Source organism: Rhipicephalus microplus, chromosome 4 (assembly GCF_043290135.1).
Source record: "Rhipicephalus microplus isolate Deutch F79 chromosome 4, USDA_Rmic, whole genome shotgun sequence".
In the NCBI taxonomy this organism is placed as follows: Eukaryota; Metazoa; Arthropoda; class Arachnida; order Ixodida; family Ixodidae; genus Rhipicephalus; species Rhipicephalus microplus.
The window spans coordinates 49666352-49690010 of NC_134703.1; the positions used below are offsets into that span (position 1 = coordinate 49666352).

Genomic DNA, 23659 nt, shown 5'->3' on the forward strand with positions numbered 1-23659 from the left:
CGTCGCGGTCAATACCACGGTCGTCATTACTTTCAGGTAGATATTCTTCTTCCTGATAGGCATCTCTAAGTTCGGTGCAGTAGTCGGTGAAGTCGGAATCTGTGATCGCCATCTTGCACACTTTTGCATGAGACCCTCCGAAGTGGAGATACTGATGTCTATTCATGGGTATCCTAAACAGTTCATTTGCCAGTTCATTAGCACGTATTGTAACCGTGACATGACGGAAGTTGAAATACGTACTTGAGTGTGATTTTGTGAAAGAGATGGCTGGATGAGCACTACTGAAACTGCAATCATGGTATATACCACAAGAAGCTCCATTTTTCATTGGGCCAGCTCAAATACACCGTTACTATAACGCCTATAAAAAAAGCGACATGAGTATGCAAGTACCTAGGTATTTAATTGTCTTTGAGCTGGCCCAAAATTTCTTAAAGCAGCGGTTTTCCGCAAAACCTGTTTCTCAGGCTCATTCAACGAGTACTTGCATTTTAAACAAATAATTCGACCCTTACAGGCTCTGTTGCAGCTGTGCACGTGTCACCTCAATTTTCAGTAGCAAACTCACCGTGTCTGTTAGGGTGTATGTGTTGTCACCGAGGTCGTACTCCCAGGCCAAACACTTCACTCGGCTGTTGTTAAAAAATGTGATTGAGCCATCGGCGCCTTCTTCGTAGACGTACATCTCGCACTGGCTTCGTTTCTGAGATCCTTTTCCTGGAAGACACAAGGCCTCATTTTGATGAAGGGTGTTTTCGCAAGAGGGACTCACACTACAGGCACTCACACTACAGGTTTTCACTACAGAGACTCAGCTTAGCTCATCAGACCGAATTATTTTGTTTAACGCAAGCAGACAAAGACGCCACGAGCACTCAAACTTCGCAAGGTTTCCCTACGCAAAAACCTGCATTGATGATTATGATAGTTCCTAATGCCAAACCTGCTGGTGTTTGAAAATCGAAATACATTGAATAAAAGCGCTTCACAGATTGCCCATGTCAACAACATCATATGATGTATGGAAGAACGACGAACCAAGCTTTGGAGGACGCGTACATCACAGGAGGTACCCGAAACGAATGCTGAGACTAGTTCCATCGTTTGAGTCTGTGCGAGGTAGGCAGAGTGATGCGTTGTTTTGTGGCACAATTTATGCGAATACTGCAAAGTGCGGGAGGGGGGGGGGAATCTCTTACGCTGCGGTAATGGACACTTAGTTCCAACGAAGGACGCGGGTTGGCTCAACGAAAAGGCGAAGTTGGTGACTTTATGGCAGGGAAAGAAAAGCGACTCAGTGGTCACGCCACAGTAGAGTCGAGCTACCAAAGTGGCCCCATCACTTCGAACAAAACGACGGAAAGCGCAGCCGCGCAGATGGCGTGACGCGACACATGGCATGCCGGTTGCAATGCGAATTAAGCACAAGGTATCGAACAGGCTGAAGAGTAAATGTTCTTTAAAGATGATAGTCTGTTTTGGGGACCTTCGACGCAAAAAATTTGGTCTGTCTGTCTGTTTCCCTGACTGTCTGTCTATACCTTTGTCTGTACATTTGTCTGCCTCAACGGCACAAAAATGACCAAAAGATACGCCAAATGGCCAACCCTATCTGCAGCGCCCACCAATATTGCTCAAGGTTCAGCGTTCATACTCGTGCGATTTTCAAGTAAAAAAGCAATTATTGCGCATAGCTGAGGCACCATAACAAAACGTCAATATTTTGTATGCGTGTTTTTTATTAGAAAAGGCATACTTAATAATTTTAGGAATCGTAGCCTTTTAAACGCTGCGCTAGCCATGCAACGCTAGCACGAAACGGCAAGCTTTTCCAACACTTTGCTAACACGACACGGTGGTGGCACCTACCCGTCGCCTTGCGTTCTACATCTTATCACCTCAGAGACGTTTTTACAGGATAACTGCCAGATATCGCTCATGTCTCACGTGTCACGTGACTTGATGTGCTCGTTCGCCGCCGCTCCGCGTTCGAAGAACTCTAACGCAGCACCTCCGAAATACCATTCACCGATTTTCTCGCGCAGAACATCAAAAAACGTATTGTTCAATCTCTCTAGACGCAAAACTATCGTCTTTTGGCGACATTTGCTGTGTAACATGTAGATACGGGGCCAATTTTTTTTTCTATGTTAGTGTTTTCCGATTCTGAAAATTCTTCAAACTATGTAAGCTTGTAAATGCTTCAGCTGCAAATAGAATGGCATGATCCGTGAAGCGCAGATCTCGCGCTACAAAGGCGCGTGCAGCTACACGTCTAGGTCGAATTATGTACCCGCTGGTGCCAAAACCTAATCGACTTACTACAACGCACAAAAAGACACCGATTTCTGTACACACGCTTGCAAGCTCATGGCCATGTGCACTAGCTAATATCTACACAGTAATGAAAATAAAGAGTACCATTGCAACGCAACAGTATAAACTGTAGTTAGCGTAATATTTAGTTTTAGAAGGACATATTCATGAAGGAAGCTGTCCATGTACTACGCCGGCATCTTTTGGCTAAATAAGGCACGTCATAGGTGTTACAAAGCACACTGTACTACGTTACAATGTTGCCATTTTTTCGAGAGCATCCGTAGAGCACTTTTTCACTTTTACTGCGATGGAAGGCTTATCTTCAAGAAACAGTGCCAAATATTCGTCTCGTCCAAAAGTGCCAAAATTCGTCTCGTCAACTTCTTGATATTTGATTGTAAGGATAGCGACATTTGGCTGAATTTGCTACAAATGCAATACACATTTAGGAGAGCGCAACAGCACCCCAGTGCGCTTGCTTCTTCCTTGTTAGTAGCCTAGTTGGGATACTTAATGACTTGGCTGACTCATAACACGAACTAGCCGAACTTAGCGCTAGGGCTTTGTCAGCGTGTTGATTGCTTTTCATCACTCAAAACGTTGGTGCCACAAAATAGAAGCCGTTTCAACTCACGTTCCTCCCAGGGCACTGCATTTTCGAGCCACCGCTCCGTGGACCAGTTTGCCAGTTGTGAAGGCTTCGCGCACCAGTGATTTAGCTGTGGCGCGGTGAACGTTGGCGCCATGGCGTGGTAGGCAGCAGGAAAACCCCGCAGGAAGCAGAAGGCCAACAACGGGTAGTGCCATGGTCCGAGTTTATTGAATATGTCGTCGGTGCCGACCATCTGCTCATCAAAAATTGATATTGTTTATCCAGTGAATTGCGAACATTTACAAGGAAAAGGCAGCTCGTGATCAAACAGGAAAGGGAGAAAAGTAAAGTACAGTTCAGCACCAAAGTGTTTATTCATTTTCTCTTGCGCTCTCACATGAGGGGTGTGCAGAAAACGGCATGGCGGTGGAATGATCTTGTAGATGTCTGTCCAACACGTTACCATGGTTTTGGTGAAGATATAGGTTCTCAACGTGCCACCGTGCTCTAAATTGGTCTATAAGACACTTCCCGTGTGTATTTCTTGAGACAACACATTCTACGCACTTGCTTAGCGCAGTTTTTACAACTGCGTGTACAGCGACTCTTATTTCTGAATACGCATATTGTTTAGTTTAAGTGGGATATAGTCAGACGCCTCTTTGAGCCGTCCCACACTGAATTTGAATCAGTGCAGAAGTTGAGTATAGGATTATTCAAGGATGCTTCTCTATTTTAACAAGCTCCTACTGACAAAAATTTGTTGGCAATAAGAAAAGCGTATTCCTTAATTGCGTTTCAGTAGCACTCAAAGGTTGCCTTTCGTACATCATTGGCTAGCTGAGCGACTGATTGTCGTACGCAGTGGAAAAAAAGGAAAGTCGACTCTTGGGCAAAAGCGTACTTGAGGTTAGTTCTGTTGGTCATAATTTACTTCAAAAAGATCACACGGTCCATTATGCATTCACATCCAGTGTATTCAAAGGTGAAAGCGATACTCAGTCGTTGTATTGATCCTGCTACGTAACCCGCCTAAGGATTTCCACAGCTAACGTAGTTTTGCACCGCGTTTTGGAGCGACCTACCTCTGATTAAGCAATGATGTCATGTGATGACGTCATCATAGGGTGACTTCAAGTGTTGTGACATCACACGTTTACGCCATACGGCAACTGTATCACGCCAGGATGATTTTTTTTCTTACTCATGTCGGTGATGCCAAGAGACACTAGTGATGATAACGGCTTTCGTGTGGTGCAATGATGCAGCACAAGACATAACAAGTAAAGGTGGTGCGTCGGCAAATGAATTAACTCTGCGGTTTTGTACAGGGAAAGCAAACTGCGTAGTTTTGCCAGACGCAAACCTCAAGAAACATAAGTCAGAGAGTGCCGTTTGTGAAGACTGCGCCACAAGCCCATTTTTCGCACAAGGGAAGTGGGCCTAGAGCGGCCCACACAACACGAAACTGAATCAAGGCAGCTTCGCCTTTGTGGTGCGAAGCCTCGGAAAAGTGTGAAGCTGGGCAGCCTTCTTTTTTCTCTTTAGTGTTCTCATTCATTTATTTTCACGTTTCACTGTTGTTCTCGTTTTCAGTTTGTGCTTTGTTGCAAGTCTTTATTTCTACTTCCTTCTATTGTCATTCCTATTATTCTTTCTTTTTATTTCGATGCCTCGTTTTATTCCGGTTTCCATTTTTATGTGTAGCTTGCATTGTCGTGTTTTCCTAGTCATGGCATTAGTCACTGAAATTATTATCCTAATCAAGGTTGTCGTAACACAAGACGAAGAAGGCTTGTGTTTAGCGTGAGTGTGCTCTAAATATGCTTCAGCTGACTATGCTTTATGTAGTTTTGCTGGCGTTATTATTTTCAAGGCGCTGGCAGAACTAAGGGAATAAGGTGTCTGTTTTGAGCGAGCGCTCTTCAGCCCCTTTGTATGTGCCTTTGCCTGCGTTCCGCCAAGCGACGGTGAGAACATACAATCGCAACATACGGCAACAGGCAACATATGCGAGGATACTACAGCCAGGTTCCCTTGAAAAGATCCGCACTTAGACGTTCATGTGATCGTGAAATTGGAAATTGAGATATTTTGGTTCATTTTCCTGCTACATTTCATTCCCTGAAACTTCATATATATATATATATATATATATATATATATATATATATATATATATATATATATATATATAATATGGTGGGGTGAAATTCAATTGATCCGGTGGAAAATGCGGTAGAAAAAGAGGTCGACAAACGTGCGAAAAAACACTAGTTTTACTAACGTTTCGGCAGGTGGGCCTGCCTTCGTCGGAGTGAATGGTAACACATGGCACACAGGGCACATATATAAGCCGCTTCTGTGCGTATCACACGGCTAAGTCATTATCAGTAGTTTAGGAAACAAGATTATATATCACCAAAGGTACGTGGCTATAGTGCACATACAGCTGAAAACGCGTATCATTATACGATAGTGAATTGGCACGTATTAGATACCCTACAACTTGTGTGGAATGAAACAGGTCAGCAAAATAACAGACTGCACACGCAGTAGCTCACTTGGTCATACGTTCTGTGGGATAATCACAGCCTAAAAACATTCAGTAAGCCTTTAAAAAAGAAAAAGAAGTTTAGAGAGATAAACAAAATCACAAAGCAGGCAGAGCAAAATGAATGCGAGTAAATCGTGAAGCGACAAGGGCCACCTACATTATGTAGGTAATATTTGACAATAGGCCAACATCGTGCGAAGAATATACACTTGTCAATAAAACAAAAAAGCGATTTACTAAGGCAATATGCAAGTAAGCGTACCCTGGCTCTCGTTCATGCCGGCAGATAGTGTTTTGAATTTATGAATTAAAAATAACTCTTTTACTTTGCGTTCATGGTGTGATTTAAAACCCGATTCCAGTATTGTAGCTATCATGTTACTGAATGAATGACCTGCCTCGGTGACATGCCTTGAAATCAGTAAGTTAGGAAGGGCATGCACATGAGCTTTATGATTACTGAAACGGTATCGAAAAGCAGTTTCGGTATGACCTATGTATTGTACATGACAGATTGATCATTCTAGCAAATATACGACATTTGCAGTATCACAAGTAAAACTGCCCTTAATTTTGAACTTGAAGTTCGTAGCAGTACTGGCTGCCAGTGTTGTTGTCGTCATGTGTGCACACACTTTACAGCGGGGCTTTTTACAAGGACGGCAACCAAGCGTCTGGTCGTTATTGGTCTGTCTGGTTTTAGAGGAGGTTAATAAATCTCGCAAATTTTTGCCTCGTCTGTACACAACACGTAGTGGTTCTGGAAACGCTTTTCGACAACAACACTTGAGGACAACAACACTGGCAGCCAGTACTGCGACGAACTTCAAGTTCAAAATTAAGGGCAGTTTTACTTGTGATACTGCAAATGTCGTATATTTGCTAGAATGCTCAATCTGTCATGTACAATACATAGGTCATACTGAAACTGCGTTTCGATACCGTTTCAATAATCATAAAGCTCATGTGCATGCCCTTCCTAACTTACCGATTTCAAGGCATGTCACCGAGGCAGGTCATTCATTCAGTAACATGATAGCTACAATACTGGAATCGGGTTTTCAATCACACCATGAACGCGAAGTAAAAGAGTCATTTTTAATTCATAAATTCAAAACACTATCTGCCGGCATGAACGAGAGCCCGGGTACGCTTACTTGCATATTGCTTTAGTAAATCGCTTTTTTGTTTTACTGACAAGTGTATACTTTTCGCACGATGTTGGCCTATTGTCAAATATTACCTACATAATATAGGTGGCCTTTGTCGCTTCACCATTTGTTCGCATTCATTTTGCTCTGCCTGCTTTGTGATTTTGTTTACCTCTTTAAACTTCTTTTTCTTTTTTAAAGGCTTACTGAATGTTTTTAGGCTGTGATTATCCCGCAGAACGTATGACCAAGTGAGCTACTGCGTGCGCAGTCTGTTATTTTGCTGACCTGTTTCATTCCACACAAGTTGTAGGGTATCTAATACGTACCAATTCACTATTGTATAATGATACGCGTTTTCAGCTGTATATGCACTACAGCCACGTACCTTTGGTGATATATAATCTCGTTTCCTAAACTACTGATAATGACTTAGCCGTGTGATACGCAAAGAAGCGGCGTATATATGTGCCCTGTGTGCCATGTGTAACCATTCACTCCGACGAAGGCAGGCGCACCTGCCGAAACGTTAGTAAAACTAGTGTTTTTCGCACGTTTGTCGACCTTTTTTTCTACCGCATATATATATATATATATATATATATATATATGTATATATATATATATATATATATATATAAAAGTCACCAGAAAAAGCGAACGAGCAAACGAAAAACGATGGTTTATTGCCAACGTTACGGCCGGGGACCAACCTTCGTCAGGGCATACCCTGAAGGCTCTCTGTGCTTTCTAGTGGCTCTACCCAAAAAGGACGCCGCTTGCGCCGAGAGTCCGTGCTGAATGCGATTCCGTGCTGAATGATATGAATGAGATGAGAAAACTTAGGAAAGAAAATGAACTTCTGAAAAACGGAGGGGTTACACGAAACGAGGAAACCTCACAAGTTGTAACGCAGGAAAAAGCCGCATCAATGGACGAAGAGGCTGCAGCCCTCACCCCCATTAAACGTAAACCAGCGAACGCTCCGAGTAAAAGCGTGGTGATGAAACTCAAAGCAGAGGCAACACCTCAACAAAGACAGGAGGAATTCGCAAACATCATGGAAGCCGAAATGGAACGAAGTGAAAAGAAATTGCAAACTACGCTTGAACAAAAAGAAATTAGATTTGAGGCAAACATAGAGGCGAAAATTGAGGCGCTAGGCAAGACAATATTGCAGAAAGTGGAGCAAATGGTGGCTGATTTCGACGCCAAGCTAGCAATATGGGGATCGCAGTCAAGTGGTAGGGGCCCGGTTAAGACGTCTTGCTTGCCGTACACTAGGACCTCGGTGCCCACCGAGGGATCAGAGAGCCTGTATTGCCGCCATGGACAGACAAAATAGCTACACAATTTGGCAATGAAATTGTCGAGGATATAATCGAAAACTATACAATTTGCAACAACATCTTAAAGACGCCAGCACCCCGGATGTTATCATCGTGCGAGAAACGCATGGGCTGGCCAAATTTTTGAGATATATGTAATTCGGCAGGGCTGATGGGGAGACAAAATTATTTGCAACGTTGGTTAAGCGAAATCACGCGGTGGTGCAACATTACACGGAAGTTAAGGCAATAAATCACATTCTTCTCGAACTTATACCCATGCGGAAAACAGAGGATAGTCTTTTTGTATTGAATATTTACAGCAGTCCTAAATGCAGAAAGCGTAAATTCCGCACGCTGTTTCGCAAAACCCTCGCGATGACGGGCAACCGGGCGCTAGTGATTGGAAGAGATTTCAACGCTCCACACGGTGCATGGGGATACAGAATCAAAAGCCAGAAAGGCAGGAACTTGTGGTTGGACGCAGAGGAGGAGGGCCTGACGTTCGTGACCGATCCATTAATTTCTACAAGAACAGGTACTAGCGCTTGCGCGGATACCACGCCAGACTTGACATTCACCAAAAACATACTGGACACGCAGTGGACCAATACCCAACATGACTTGGCAAGCGATCATTTTATACTAGAAATAAGGGCGAGGGCAGGGCCACGGAAGGCAAAAGGCAGACAACTTAAACTTGACGACTGGGTCAAGTTTCAGAACATCAGATAGGAGCCCCACGAATTGATACAGAGTATGGAGGAATGGACCGAAAAGTTAAAACGAGACGTGGAGGAAGCTACGCAAACGGTGCCAGCGGAGGCGCAGCTAGAATGTGTAGACAATAAGCTTCTCCACATGCGGGAAGCTAAGGAAGGTTTACAACGGAGGTGGAAAAAACAAAAGCTCAACCGGACACTTCGTAGAAGGATAGCTAAATTGAACAGGGATATAGAGCAATACGCCCAGCAGCTGTGCAGACAACAGTGGGAGGAAAAATGCAATGACATGGACAACTAGGTAGGAATGGTGAAAACGTGAAACATCCTTAGACATTTTTTAAACCCGGACGGAAACAAGTTGGCAGAAAGGCACAATATTAATCGGTTAATGCAAAGGTATCAAGGTACAGAGTAGAATTTCCCGAATGAAATCAATTGATTGATTTGTGGGGTTTAACGTCCCAAAACCACCATATGATTATGAGAGACGCCGTAGTGGAGGGCTCCGGAAATTTTGACCACCTGGGGTTCTTTAACGTGCACCCAAATCTGAGCACACGGGCCTCGACATTTCCGCCTCCCTCGGAAATGCAGCCGCCGCAGCCGGGATTTGAACCCACGACCTGCGGGTCAGCAGCCGAGTACCTTAGCCACTACCGAATGAAATCAAGAAAACGTAAATCTATCTAGCGCTTCCCGTTACACACCTCGATTACACAGGGCTGGCAAATGATGATTTAGACAACGAGATCGGTGAGGCAGAAGTGAGGGCTGCCTTGCAAAAACACAATAGATCAGCACCTGGACTAGATGGCATAACTAACAAAACGTTACGTAATTCGTATGACGAGTCCATAACTAAGTTAACTGAATTTATTAACAAATCATGAAAGGCAGGACAGATTCCGCAACAATGGAAGACGGCGAAAATTGTGTTAATACCCAAGCCAAGCAAGCGACTCCAGATTGCGGACTTGAGACCTATATCTCTCACATCTTGCGTGGGGAAACTCGTGGAGCACGTAATTCTGGAGAAGATAACTACCTATCTCGAGAATCGGGATGCGCTTCCATCCACAATGATAGAGTTCAGGAGGAACCTGTCAACGCAAGACACAATGCTACAGTTAAAACATCAGAAAATAGATAATCCAGGAACAGCGACAAAGGCCATTCTAGGGTTAGACCTGAAGAAGGCCTTTGATAATGTAACCTATGCAACGGTGCTAAAAAGGGTGAACGATCTAGGTCTGGGACAAAGGGCGCACAATTACGTGCGTAATTTTCTGACGGGAAGGAAGGCAAAGATCATAATAGGGGGCCTAGTTTCGGAAGAAATTGAGATGTGCAGTGCAGGTACGCCGCAAGGCTTGGTATTCTCGACTATGGTATTCAATCTGGCCCTAATTGGACTTCCAACCAAACTACAAGCAATCGAAGGACTGAATCATACAATATATGCAGACGACATCACTCTATGGGTGAGAAGTGGGAGTGATTGTCAAATAGAGGAAACTCTTCAAACAGCAGTCGAAACGGTCGAGCGGTATCTGCAAAGTACTGGGCTAGCCTGCTCTGCGGAAAGATCGGAGCTGTTGCTGTACAGACCTACTCCAGAGGTCACAAAACAGGCAACTGCCTTCGAAATCTCGCTCATAGAGAAGAAATACAGTTAAGAACAGCCAATGGAAGAACCATACGCATAGTCGACAGGATCAGGGTACTGCGTCTCCTCATCGAAGCCAAGGGCAACAACGGAGAAACCCTCAGACGACTGGATGCAACTGTAGCCCAAATAATGTGACTCATAAACATGATAGCAACCGAATACAGTGGCATGAGGGAGGAACACACGATAAAGTTGATACAGGCATTAGTGATAAGCAGAATAGTATAAGTAGCGCCGTACTTAAAATGGCAAGTCGCGGAAAAGTTAGTTATGTTGGGTTTTGTGGCGCAAGAGCAGCTAAGGCTATGCTGCGCCAGACTCATGGTGAGAACACTTACAGCGGACAGGGCTATGACAATGACTCTGAAATGTTTTGATGGCGATGACATATGGGATATGATGAGCGGTGAAGCGTGGCTGTATAAAGGCCGAAAAGGATTGGCTCCGTAAACGCGTGAAATATATATCTCTTCTAAGGTTATGTGTGTGATGCCCGGAATGGTCAATGTGTATGGTTGGTGCATGAGGTTATGCTAAACCGTAACGGCTTTTACATAGCACTAATGCCATACCCGTGTCCTTATACCTAATGGCCGGGAGGCAAGTGCCTCGTAAATTACAGCTGCAGCAGATGCCTCTCCGAAGAGGCTATGCTACCAGTCACATCAGTCAAGTTTTGCTATGTCTAGTGGTAGCATAGTTTAGTGTAGTTGGACCTTGTTCAGAAGTTGTGCTTCATTTAAAAAGCTGATCACATCAGCTATGGGTATTAGGGCATCATCGACCAAGAGTAGCATTGGATGAAAGGGAATATTTAACCTGTAAAACATACGGAAATGTTTTTCTCTTAGTGTTTCCATATGTGGGCAAGCTATTATAATGTGCATTACAGTTAGTTGCTCCTGACACTTATCGCATGTTCGGGCTTCTTCGCCTGCCAATAGATAGTTATGTGTGATGTGCGTATGACCTATTCGTAGTCGGCATATAACTACTTCGATAAAACGTGCTTGATCAAGACAGGTCTTCCATTCACCAAGAACAGGTTAGGTGAAGTTTGTTGTTTTGTTGTGATTGCCATTCCTGCTGCCAGTGAAAGGTGGTGGACCGGCGAACAGCTTGAACCCCATCTCTGGCAGGTATGTTGGTTTTTGACTCGCGCATCTTTTTTGCTGTTGCAGCTAGTTGGTCTGCCCTTTCATTGCCTGGGATCCCGACATGACTCGGGACCCAAAAGAGGCGTATGGTGTGGTCGTCAGGTGTGTGGGATAGCATGTTTAAAATATCGCCTATGAATGGCTCATACTCAGATTTATAATTGAGACTTTTCAGCGCGGTAAACGAGTTTGTAAATTTTACAGCTTTTTTATGTTTTCAGCTTATAATGTATCGTACTGCCATCCATAACGCATAGCACTCAGCGGTGTAGATAGATACGAACTGCGGTAGTCTAGTTATTTGCTCGTGTGTTGCTCCTACCAGGCTGCTTCCGACATAAGCAGATGTCTTCGAACCATCAGTATAAAATTCTTCGTAAGTGTTGTACATTTGTTGTAATGTAAGGAATTCTTGTAGTATATGTTCACGTGAGGTATTTTGTTTTTTATATGTGTGAGTGAAAAATCCAGAAATTTGGAGAAATCACTCCCTGGTGCCAAACTGGGTGGCCTTCTGGCGATAGAGAGTGCTTCGTTAGGAATATTTAGGGCGTGAAATTTTTCTTCAAATCTTAGTATTAGTGGCTTAAATACGTTTGGTTTGTTGGCGTAGTGTTGTCGTAAGTCACAGCGTGTGACAATACTGTGGCATATATGATCTCGTGAAAAACGAACTCTAAGGACATACGTAAGCATTAGTTTCATTCTCCTATATTCCAAGGATAGTTCATTACCTTTGGCGTATATGCTCGAAATAGGTGAGGTTCGATAGGCACCAGTTGCGAGGCGTAACCCTTTGTTATGGACAGGGTCTGGGCGCTTAAGGTACGAGTCTCTTGCTGAACGGTAGATTATACTACCGTAGTCTAATTTGCTGCGTACTAAAGAGTGTTAAATGAGCAGGAGGCGCTTACGGTCGGAACCCCAGTGCTTTCGGGACCAGACTTTGAGGACATTAAAGGCGTTGTTGAATTTGACCTCGAGATTATAATGTGTGGAAGAAAATTGAGCTTCTTATCAAATACGACCCCTAAAAACTTCTGTTCTTGTTTTATTGGCAATACTGTTTCGTTTATTTTGAGTATGGGGTCTGGTTTTAAGCCTCGTTTCTGGGAGAACGCTACAAAAGCTGTCTTTTCCTCAGAAAACCGGAAGCCGTTTTTGTTAGCCCACTGTGTTAGCTTTAGTGCTATTTGAATCTGTCGCTCGCACGTCGCCATGTTAGATGACCGGCTCGCTATTTGGAGATCATCCACATATAGTGAGTGCATAGAAGTAGATGGTATGACCTGGTTCACAGAGTTCATTTTGACGACAAAGAGAGTTATGCTTAAGACACAGCCCTGAGGCACACCGTTCTCTTGAGTAAAAGTTTCTGAAATTGTGGTACCCAAACAAACCTGAAAAGTTCGGTTCGACAGGAAGTCGAACAAGCAGTTGAGCATCCTTCCGCGAATTCCAAGATCTGCCAGGTCTCGTAAAATACCGTACTTCCACGTTGTGTCATATGCTTTTTCTAGATCGAAAAATACTGCTAAGCAGAGCTGCTTGTACAGGAAAGCTTCTCGTACTGTATGTTCAAGGCGAACGAGGTGATCGGTGGTGGAACATCCTTTCTTGTAACCACATTGGTGGACATCTATCAAGTTATCGGTTTCTAGGATGTATGTTAGCCCAATATTAACAACGCTTTCACAGGATTTCGCCATACAACTTGTGAGTGCTATGGGCCTGTTGCTTGTTGGTAATGTAGGGTTTTTTCCGGCTTTGAGAAATGGAATTATAAAGGCTTTTTTCCACTCTGTTGACATTCTGTCAGTGATCCAAATAGCGTTAAAGAAGTGCAGTACTGCCTTCACCGCTTCCTGGGACAAATGAGCGAGCATTCGGTAATGTATTTTGTCTGGGCCAGGTGCTGTTTTTTTACCTTGAGAAAACCCTCTGTAAATTTCCTGCAGGGTTAAGGGGGAGTTGTATGATTTATCGTGATAACCTGTAATAGGAAGCTTTTGTTTTTCTGTAGATTGTTTATGTTTTAGGAAAGCTGCCGAATAGTTTGCTGAGCTAGAAATAGCACAAAAGTGCTGCGCTAGTAGGTCTGCCTGTTCGCCTAAAGTTGTCTGGATGCCAGGGATTGAGAGAATAGGGATGGTATATGAACTGTAGTAGCCGTTCAACTTGTGCACCTGATCCCACATTCTTTTAGATGTGATGGAACTGTTAATGGATGAAATGTACTTTTTCCACAAGAGTTTTTCAGCCTGCCTGTGAATAAATCTTGCCTTTGCTCTCGCCTTTTTAAATGCTAGGAGGTTCTCTCCTGCAGGATATTTACGAAAAATGCCCCACTCCTTGTGTTGCATTTTTTACCTTGTGTGCACTCTTTTCTCCACCAGGGCTTAAGTTTTTTTTTAAATACCAGAGGATTGTGGTATAGTTTGTTCGGCTGCTGCAAGTATGCAGGCGGTGACTGTCTTGTTCATTTCCTCTATGCTTCGGCCATCAAGCATCTCTTTTTCTAAGGCAGCTTTTTCAGTGAACGGTGGCCAGTCTGCCAGATGTAGTTTCCAACGCAGTGGTCGGGATTGAGTGGTGGGGAGGGTTTGTGTTAATTTTATGAGAGCAGGCATATGGTCACTGCCGTAAACATTATCTATCACGCTCCACTTTAGGTCGCAAAAGAGCGACGGTGAGCACAGCGCTAGATCTAAGCAGCTAGTGGCTCCTGTGCTTGGGGAGCAGTAGGTGACGCTACCAGTATTTAAAAGACATATGTCATTGTTCAGAATAAAATCTTCGAGAGTTTGTCTTCTGGTGTCAGTTGTACTGCTTCCCCAAAGCATTCCGTGCGCGTTAAAATCCCCTGCAATAACAAACGGTTCAGGCAGTTGGTCCAAAATATGCTCTATATCTTTAGTTGAAAAAGGCGTGTGTAGAAGGATATAAATGAAACATATGGTGATAGTTTTGTGAGATAAAATGGTGACGGCCACGGCCTCGATGTGACTGTTGATGGTGATCTCTCTCACTGCAATACCACTTTTGACGACAATAGCCGCGCCGCCGGACAACCGGCTAGCGTGGATGCGATCGCGCCGTACTACGGTAAAACCTTTGAGTAAGTTGGTGTGTTTTTCTCCCAGATTGGTCTCCTGTAAGCACATAGCCAGTGGAGAGAGACTACTTAGCAAATTTTTTATGTCAAATTTGTTCTGAATGAGTCCTCTACAATTTCAATTGAGAAGAAAAGCCATTTTGGGCAGTGAACTTGAGCGGAAAAAGGGAGTAAGAATTGATTTGTTGACGGTAAAACCTTGGTGGCATGTGTGTGACACTAAAGTCAAAAAAGAATGGTACCATAACCTTTCAGGTTATGGAAAACGAAACTTATTTTACAGGGCTTTTTGGAGGCACTGCGATTTCTCTTTTGTATTTTTTGGAGCGGTCGAGAGAAACTCGCCACTCCTTCGGCGCTGCAGGTGCCGTTTGACTGGCAGTTGTGTCCATAGCTTCATGAGAAGCGTTGAACCGTCGCTCTGCTGAGCGATCCCTGGGCGTTGTAAGCTTCGGCTCAAGATACGAAGCCTTCAAACCCTCTACACCGGATGTCGACGGGGCTCCCGCAGCCTGCCCATTGCCCTGGCTCGTGCCAGTGCATGTCGACGCCCGTGGTGGGGCCTTGTTGACTGAGGCCGGAGCAGCCTTGGCTGCTCCCGCAGTAGGGGCAAGCGGCGGTCGCTCCAGCACGCTATGCGTAGCTTAAGCGGCCACCTGATGCCGTCGTGGTGCTGCCCCCTGTTGCACCACTTCAGCAAATGATTTTGTTGCATAGTAAGGGGAGACGCGATGCCTTCCTTCGCGGAAACTGCTGTTGTGCGTGACTTGGGAATAATTTTTTTTCTTTTTTTCATGCTATGCAGGATCTAGAATACGCCGCGTGTTCCCCATCGCAGTTAGCACAGTGGGGTTCGGCCTTGCAGTCATCATCTGCAGAGAGGCCTGTGATACCACACGGTGCGCAGGTAAGCTGCCCACGACAACACTGAGAAGCATGTCCGAATCTTTGGCACTTGAAGCAGCGCCACAGATTCGGAATGTAGGGTCTCACAGACAGTCTTAGGTAGCCGGTAACTAATTCATGTGGTATTGTGGAGCACCCAAAGGTCACAATTATGTGCTTGGTTGGAGTTTCTTTGTTTTCTCTTCTCACTACGATACGCTGTACGTGAATGACAATTTCGTCCTTCCAGCCAGCCAGAAGCTCATCATTTGTTAGGTCTTTTAGGTCATCGCCTGACACAACGCCTTTGACAGTGTTCATCGTTCGGTGTGCAGAGACGGTTACGGGCTTGTCCCCAAATGCTACTAATTTTTCTAGTTTCTGAAACTGTGTCTTGTCTTTAACTTCTACCAGAAAGTCTCCGCTTGCCATCTTTGTAGCCTTATAGCCAGTTCCGATAGTCTCGGTTAGGCACCTGGACACGAGGAATTGGGAGATGTTGCGAGCTTTTTTGTCCGAGTTTTCGCAATGAATAACGTGGTACTTAGGGAAATGGTTTTGTTTTTCCGAAATTGGCATTACGTTTGCTTCGGTGCGCCACCTTTTGAAGGGGTGATCAATGGAGAAGGGGTTTCGTGATCCCTTAAAAAAGTGCAGTTCATTCAATAATGCAGCCTACCACTGACCACGGAGCTCAACAAGGGGACGTGGCAGAACATGTAAAACATGTCTGCACAACGTCAGTAGTACGCCACTGCCATAACCTAATATATCTACCCAAGTTTGAATATATACACCAGGTTCACCCTTGCCGCCATGAAAAATTGGAAGTAAAATGAAGTGAGGAGAAGACAGGAAAGATGTAAAGTGAGAACAAAAGACGAAGATGTAGGGATAGAGATAGGAAAAGGCGACCGCTGATTTCCCCTGGTTGGGTCAGCCGAGAGGTGCCGTCTATGTGAAGCCGGGGCCAAAGGGGTGTGTTGCCTCTGCCGGGGGGCCTTAAAGGTCCAATCACCCAGCGTCGACTCAACCCCCAGGATCCCCTTTTCCCCGAACACGGCTCAGCCACGCACGGCTAGGCATGGGAGGGAGCCGAACCCCCCCCCCCCTCCCCTCGTTAGCTCGGGTCCGTGGTGTCGCTACACACCAAACGCCTACTTGCGCAGGCGCCTCTGCGGGGAGTCGCGGAAAAGATCAAGTTAAACTGCCTCATTCGAATATATTCAAACTAGTCATAGGACTACCGATTAGCACAATAACCAACAAACTGCTACAGCTAGGCCTGCACAATACCATAAATGAGCTCATTGGGGCGCAGCGTACGGCGCAATACGAACGTCTCTCTAAGACACGAGCAGGAAGACATATCCTAGAGCGACTAGGCATAACGTATCACACACAACACGGCGTCAAGGTGGACATCCCAAGAGAGACCAAGGAAACAATGATGATACCCTTCTTGCCAAAAAACGTGCACCCCGAACACAATAAGGCCAGACAAGAGACAAAAGTAAAGCAAATACAAAAAAAGTTTGGTAATGACAAGGACGCAGTTTTCGTAGACACTGCTCGATACAAGCGCAGACGGAGGTTTACGGCAGCCGTAATCGATAGCAACAAATGCTGTACGACATGCGCGACGATAAACACCACAATACCGAGAGAGCAAAAGAGGTAGCCATAGCGCTCACAATAGCTCAGACAAACGCAACCGTAATAGTCAGTGACCCTCTAAAGACAGTGAGAAACTTTGCCAACGGCCGCATCTCCTCGGAGGAACCACGTATTCTACAAAAAGGGTGTCAAACAAGCCTCAGAAATACATGCTATATGGACACCTGGTCACGCCATCGCGGGGGCCAGCAACAACGGGGCTGTACATGACGCAGCTCGAGGGCTCACCGACCGAGCTGCCCTCTCAAGTGCCGCCCCAGCCTCCTCCGGTGATTACGGCGCGGCAGACGAGTGGGAATGGGAAGACAGCATGATCAGATACAATGGCATTACAAAACATTATAGATTACAGAGGGGCATATTCCCACCCTCTCACCCAAATTTAATGAAAAATATACAAAACGAACAGGTGCAAGTGTTGCGACTCCAGAGCCACTCTGGGGCATATCTTATGGGAATGTACAGAAATTAGTGCCCATAATCAGTACGTGGCCTCTGGTGACAGCCTTCGCGCGCACTGGGAAGCCGCAATGCTCAGCCCCGTTCTCGAAGACCAAATCTGGACCAAAAGCGGGCCGAGGAAGCCGCCAGGATCCAACGACTCCTGGCCGTAACCTAGGCGGGGCCATTCGCCCACCCCATTTACTCGCTGAGCTCTGAATAAGGTTCTTTCCTTCTCCTCCTTCTTCTTTTCTTTCCCTGTGCTTGGGCTACGTGCCCTGACCAGTGTTCTGTGCACCCGCTGGATTACTTCGTCGAGGCCAACAGGAGACTAATCTGTGACTTCATCTGTACTTTTCTTTTTTTTTTCGTTTTTTTCATTGTACTAAAACATTTCTGTTTTTTCCTTGTACTTGTGCTATGTGCTCACGCGAGTGTTTCGCGCACTCTCGTCACTTCATGCGCCTCGTCGGCTCATCATCTTCTTTTTCGGTGGATTTCTTCCCTGGCTTTGCCGGCGGCTTTTCTGGATGGTTGCGGATCCTCGCGGCGTTTCGGACGCGCGCTATGTGTGGCGGAGCGAATGCCATTTCCGACCTTCTCGTACCTCTTTTCTTCTGTTTCTTTAATTCCCATTTTCCCAATCCCTGCACCGAACTGTGGAGGTGCCTTCCATTGATTGAGGCAGTAACGGGACTACGCTTATTTATTCGTTTTCCCTTTTCAAAGTCACTTTATTACCTTTGATACCGCAAAACACGAGGTCACAGGTTATACGCCTTTCTTTCCTCTCTATGCTCGTCATCCCCACAGTTTCCTTGACACCATACTTTCTTTCTCGAAGAACGAAAACAGCAGTGTCGCGCAGACTTTGTCGCGCCGAAAAAGCTCGTCGACTTTGTTAGGCTGTGACTTTAGCTACGGGTGATTTTGTCTGGCTGTGGACGCCTGTTCGAAAAAAGGGACTTTGCCAGAAGCTTCTTTCCAAGTATTCAGGGCTGTTTGTCATTACTCAGTGCTTAAGTGACGTCACTCACGTTGTTGCGAAAGTGACTGCTCAGAACCAGCGTTCGCGTTAGACAATAAATTGTGCACACTGCGCGATTGAAACGCTACAACAACCGATCACTTCTACTCCCTCGTTGAGCTTCGTCTTGCACAGAGGAAAATGTAACGCGGACTGAAAGAGCGCAAAAAAGAGGAAGAAGGACGCTCTCAAGCGATGGTTATTTGGCAGTGTCGGTTTAGCACTGGCATTTCAGTGTAAATAAACCCATCACATCCGTAACAATACTTTGAACGAATGCAACCATTACATACAACCTAAAATTTATCCAAGCACAGGCCCGCGCCATCCGTTGTCATTTCCGCTCGCAATAGTTTAGGCGAGGGCTACTACGTGTTGATGGGGTCAGCTCCAGTGTTTTGAAGCTTTATGGGGCCCTTTTAAATCAATAATGTGTCTGTTTAATGAAAGCGTATGTTTCGTCGATATTTTCAAACAATAATGGGTCCCCGCAGGGGCGCCTGCGCAAGTAGGCACTTGGTTTGTAGTGAAAACACGGACCCGAGCTAACGGGGGAGTTTTGGCTCTTCCCCACGCCCAGCCATATGTGGCTTTGCCGTGTCCGGGGAAAAGAGGATCCTGGGGGTTGAGCCGACGCTGGGTGACTGGACCTTTAAGGCCCCCCGGCAAAGTGAACGCACCCCTCTTGCCCAGGCTTCACGTAGAGGGCACCCCTTGGCTGACCCACTCAGGGGAAATTGGCAGTCGCCTTTTCCTGTCTCTCTATCCCTCCTGATCTTCGTCTTTTCTTTCTTCCAATCTATCCTGTCATCTCCTCACTTCTGTTTACTTCCATCTTCCAGACGGCAAAAGATAACCTTGTGTATGTGCGCTCTCTTGGTCACATACTATTGGGTTATAGTGGCTTTGTACAGCTGGAGCTGGCATGCCCTTATAATTGTGCTGCCGCGTCCTCATGTTGGGCTCGATGGTGGGCGGCTGGCATGGGTGCTGAATTTATATATACTTTATGGCCCCTTTCTCATTTTCTAAACTGTCTGATCACCCTCCTCCTGAGAGGGGGTGCAGCGAAGCAACACTGAATGTATTTATAAAGCCAAAAAAATTTTCCCGCGCTTCCATGTCATCCACTGTGAAACGCAAGAAAAGAACGCAAGAACCATTTCTCCGTCTGTCGTTTCCAAATGCCTTACCTATGGTATACCCTTGGTCTCGGATATCAGGCTACACGTATGGCGAGAGGGGACCTTCGTCTTGAAGTACGAACCAAGACCTAATATGAAAAACTGACAAAACTCACCTCTTTTGGAACAACACCTGTATCTATAACCACACCGCTCCCTGAACAGTTCCCGAGGCGTAGTGTCTGATCAAGATGTAATTAACCTGAGATTGAAACCCTCGAGGGCTGGAACGAACAGCATGTAACGCATGTACAGAGAATTAAGATTAGGCGTAATAACAAAGAAACCCCGACAAAGCACCTCATCCTTACATTTCGCACAAGCACACTTCCAGAATATACTGAAACAGGCTACTTGAAGTTAAAGGTGCGACCTTACATCCCCAACCCCCAACGTTGTTTTAAGTGCCAGCGATTCGGCTACGGTTCTCAGAGCTGCCGTGGCCGTCAAACCTGTGCAAAGTGTTGTTCGCAGGAAAGCGCTACAGACAAATGATAAGAAGCCACTACCCACTGCGCGAACTGCGATGGTGATTACACCGCTCACTCTCGTACATGCCCTACATGAAAACATGAAAAAGAAGTACTCACCCTGAAAGTAAATGAAAACATCCCGTTTAGGCAGAAGTGCAAGCGTCTACTAATGCAAGGTTCTTCTTTTGCAGAGGTGCCACAAAAATCCTCGGCGCCTGCACGTACCACACAAAGTGGACGAGCGGTAGCACAATTCACCTCCTCAGCAGAAGTAGCACAGGCTCTTCCGCCACCAAAACGCTTCCAGGCCTCCGGACCTGAAGCCCCAGGGCCTTCTGTCTCGACAGATAGCCTTAAGACCTCCGTGCCTGCGCGCGTCAACCACGAGCGGGAATCCAGCACCTCGTCCGAGGTGATGGACACAACAGCAAGTCCAACGGTGCCTTCGGCGCCGAAGGACAGGCGCGGCTCATTGGAGCGCCCAAGAAAATCAAAAACATCATTACATGGCCTGACAAGGCCCCTTAACTTGACGCAACTTCTTTAGTACACACAACACTCATTTGCACTCATAGTAAATACACAAATAATACAATGGAACGTCAGCGGGCTGCTTAGAAACCTCGACGATATCCAGGAACTCTTACACAAACGTTCCCCAAAAGTGCTTTGTGTACAAGAGACACACTTAAATTTCAGAAACACCAATTTTCTACATCGTTATGTAATGTTGAGAAAGGACCGCAATGACGCAGTAGCGTCATCTGGCAGTGTGGCCTATATAGTTGATCAAGGCGTAGCATGTACACATGTACCGCTACACACATTTCTTGAGGCAGTAGCTGTTCGAGCAGTTCTTTTGAACAAACTTGTCACCATCTGCTCTCTTTACATACCTCCACAGTACCGTCTTAAAAAACACGAATTCCAGTCACTGATACATGAACTACCGGAACCTTATGTGGTCCTTGGGGACTTGAATGCACATAATGGTCTATGGGGCCACTCTCGCTGCGATGCACGAGGTCGTATAATCCAACAGTTTCTCTTTTCTTCGGGTGCGTGTCTGTTGAATAGGAAAGAGCCAACATACTTTAACCTCGCCAACAAAACCTACTCATGCATAGATCTTGCAGCATTGTGTCCGCATCGCTTGTACCTCTACTTCAATGGAAAGTGATCAACAATCCTTACGGAAGTGATCACTTTCCCATTATTCAAAGCGCACCAGTAGAAAAAGGTCCTCCACATGTTTCCAGATGGCAGACAAACAAAGCGAACTGAGAACAGTTTAACAACACTACTCGTTCAAGTTGTACTGACATATGTAGGTTAAACATAGATGAAGCTGTGCAGTACTTCACAGCTTTTCTTACTGATGCAGCAGCCAAGTGCATACCGAAAACATCTGGTATGCCGGGCAAGCGACGCGTCCTATGGTGGAACACTGAGTGTCGGAATGCAGGAAAGGAGCAGAACAGGGCAAGGAGGTTGCTTCAGAATTCACCGATAGCCGAAAATCTTGACAGCTTTAAAGCTTTAAGAAAATAAAGTCTGAAGGCAGGAGAACGCGTCGGCAGGCCAGAAGAGAAAGCTGGCACAACTTTCTATGAGGAATAAATGCCTATACACAAAATGCTAAAGTCTAGAACATGGTTGGTAGGGTAGAAAAAAGACAAGTACACACACTCCCACTCGTAAACATACAGGGTGAACGCCTGGAAGATCAGGCGAACTTCCTCGGTGCACACTACGAGCAGGTGTCTAGCTTGTCACATTATACTGAAGCTTTCCAAAGTTATAAAGCAAGGATCGAAAAGCAGAAACTAGAATACAAGTGCACAAATTACGAGGCATATAACCAACATTTCAACTTAGCTGAGCTACAAACATCACTAAAGTCCTGCAGTATTTCTGCCCCAGGCTACTACCGTGTCACGTGTGAAATGTTGAAAAACTTGTCGCTCAATACGCGAAAAACTTTACTCTCCCTATACATTGCTACCTGGCTTTCTGGCACCATCCCTGCTTCCTGTTGATGATGTGTAGGGCTTAATGGCGCAAGGAACAATTGGTGGCCAAAAAGCGCCATTTCAGTGACTAAATTTGTGGACAATGATATGGTGCATGGCTGTATAGGGGCCTTAAAATTCCTCGCGCTAACGCGGGTAAAAACATAATTAATAAAATCATGGCAATGAGGTGATATGGATAGTAAAAACGGGTGACAAAAGGTTTCGATAATAAAAGCATGTGTAAAAATATTGCCTCATCAGTGCCTCATAATGCCTCATCAGCGCCCTTTTGTCCAAGGGCCGAGAGGCAACTGCTTCTCAATGTAGCCACTGCAGCAGCAACCTCTCTTGGGAGGTCACATTACGCAATTCCTGGGTATAATACATGGTAATAACCGACATCTCTTAAAAAAGCTAGCAATGATTTATGGTTGAAAAGTGGTTCCCTACCGACAAACATTGCGGGGTGTAATGGTATATGTTGTCGCTAGGGTAATGAAAAGTGTTGTCATCTTAGAGTGTCTAATTGTTTACACTGGATTAAAACGTAAAGAACTGTTAATGCCTCACCACATCGGTCACACAATGGTGCATCGCCACCGGACAAAAGATATGAGGGTGTGGGGTATGTGTGTCCTATCCTGAGCCTTGTTAGTGTTACCTCTGTTAGACGTGATTTTGATACAGGTGGCCAATGGCCAAGGTTTGGCTTGATAACGTGTAGCTTGTTTTGTGTATGTCTATCCCACTTGCTCTGCCAGTAGTCCCTGAGCTTTCGTTTGAGGGACGGCTTAGGATCAAGGGGCGGGATCGATATAGGTGTAGTGGCACTGATTTCGTGCACAGATACAGCAAGCAGATCCGCTATCACGTTGCCTTGGATCACACGATGCCCTGGCACCCAGCACACTACAACATGTTGTTTGAGTATGTAGAGTGTGCATAAAACAGACTAAAGTGAGACGAGGACAGGGTTTTTTTGTTTTTTAAGATTGTGCAGAGCCGTAACCACACTGAGGGAGTTTGTATAAATTACTGCTTTTTGCATTTGTGATTTATTGATGTGTTTAGCCACCACAAGTATCGCGTAAGCTGCCGCTGTGAGAATACTTGTGCCTTGATGTAGAGGGCCAGCATCCGAAAAGGATGGGCCGACAGCAGCGTAGGACACAGAGGAGTTAGACTTGGAGGCATCTGTAAAGAACTCAGGACGTGTGTATTTGTGTTGAAGTTCCAGGAAGTAGTTTCGGATATGGGCAATAGGTGCATGTTTTGTAACTTCTAGGAAAGACACATCGCAGTCTATAATCTGCCACTGCCACGGTGGTGGGTATACTACAG

General features: G+C 45.4%; 1 protein-coding gene across 11 annotated transcripts in view; it reads right to left on the bottom strand.

Annotated features, from left to right (window-relative positions):
- LOC119160838 (organic cation transporter protein-like) overlaps positions 1 to 23659 on the bottom strand; it is a 156514-nt gene that overhangs the window by 113327 nt on the left and 19528 nt on the right. For all 11 annotated transcript variants that reach the window (XR_012894892.1, XM_075892737.1, XM_075892736.1 and 8 more), the window contains exons 2-3: positions 2957 to 3167; positions 572 to 720 (exon numbers count right to left, since the gene is read on the bottom strand). Coding sequence is in view for 10 of the 11 variants with exons in the window: in XM_075892737.1 (XP_075748852.1) it covers positions 572 to 720; positions 2957 to 3167 (360 nt within the window). In the remaining variant the exon portion in view is untranslated. The remainder of the gene's footprint in view (positions 1 to 571; positions 721 to 2956; positions 3168 to 23659) is intronic.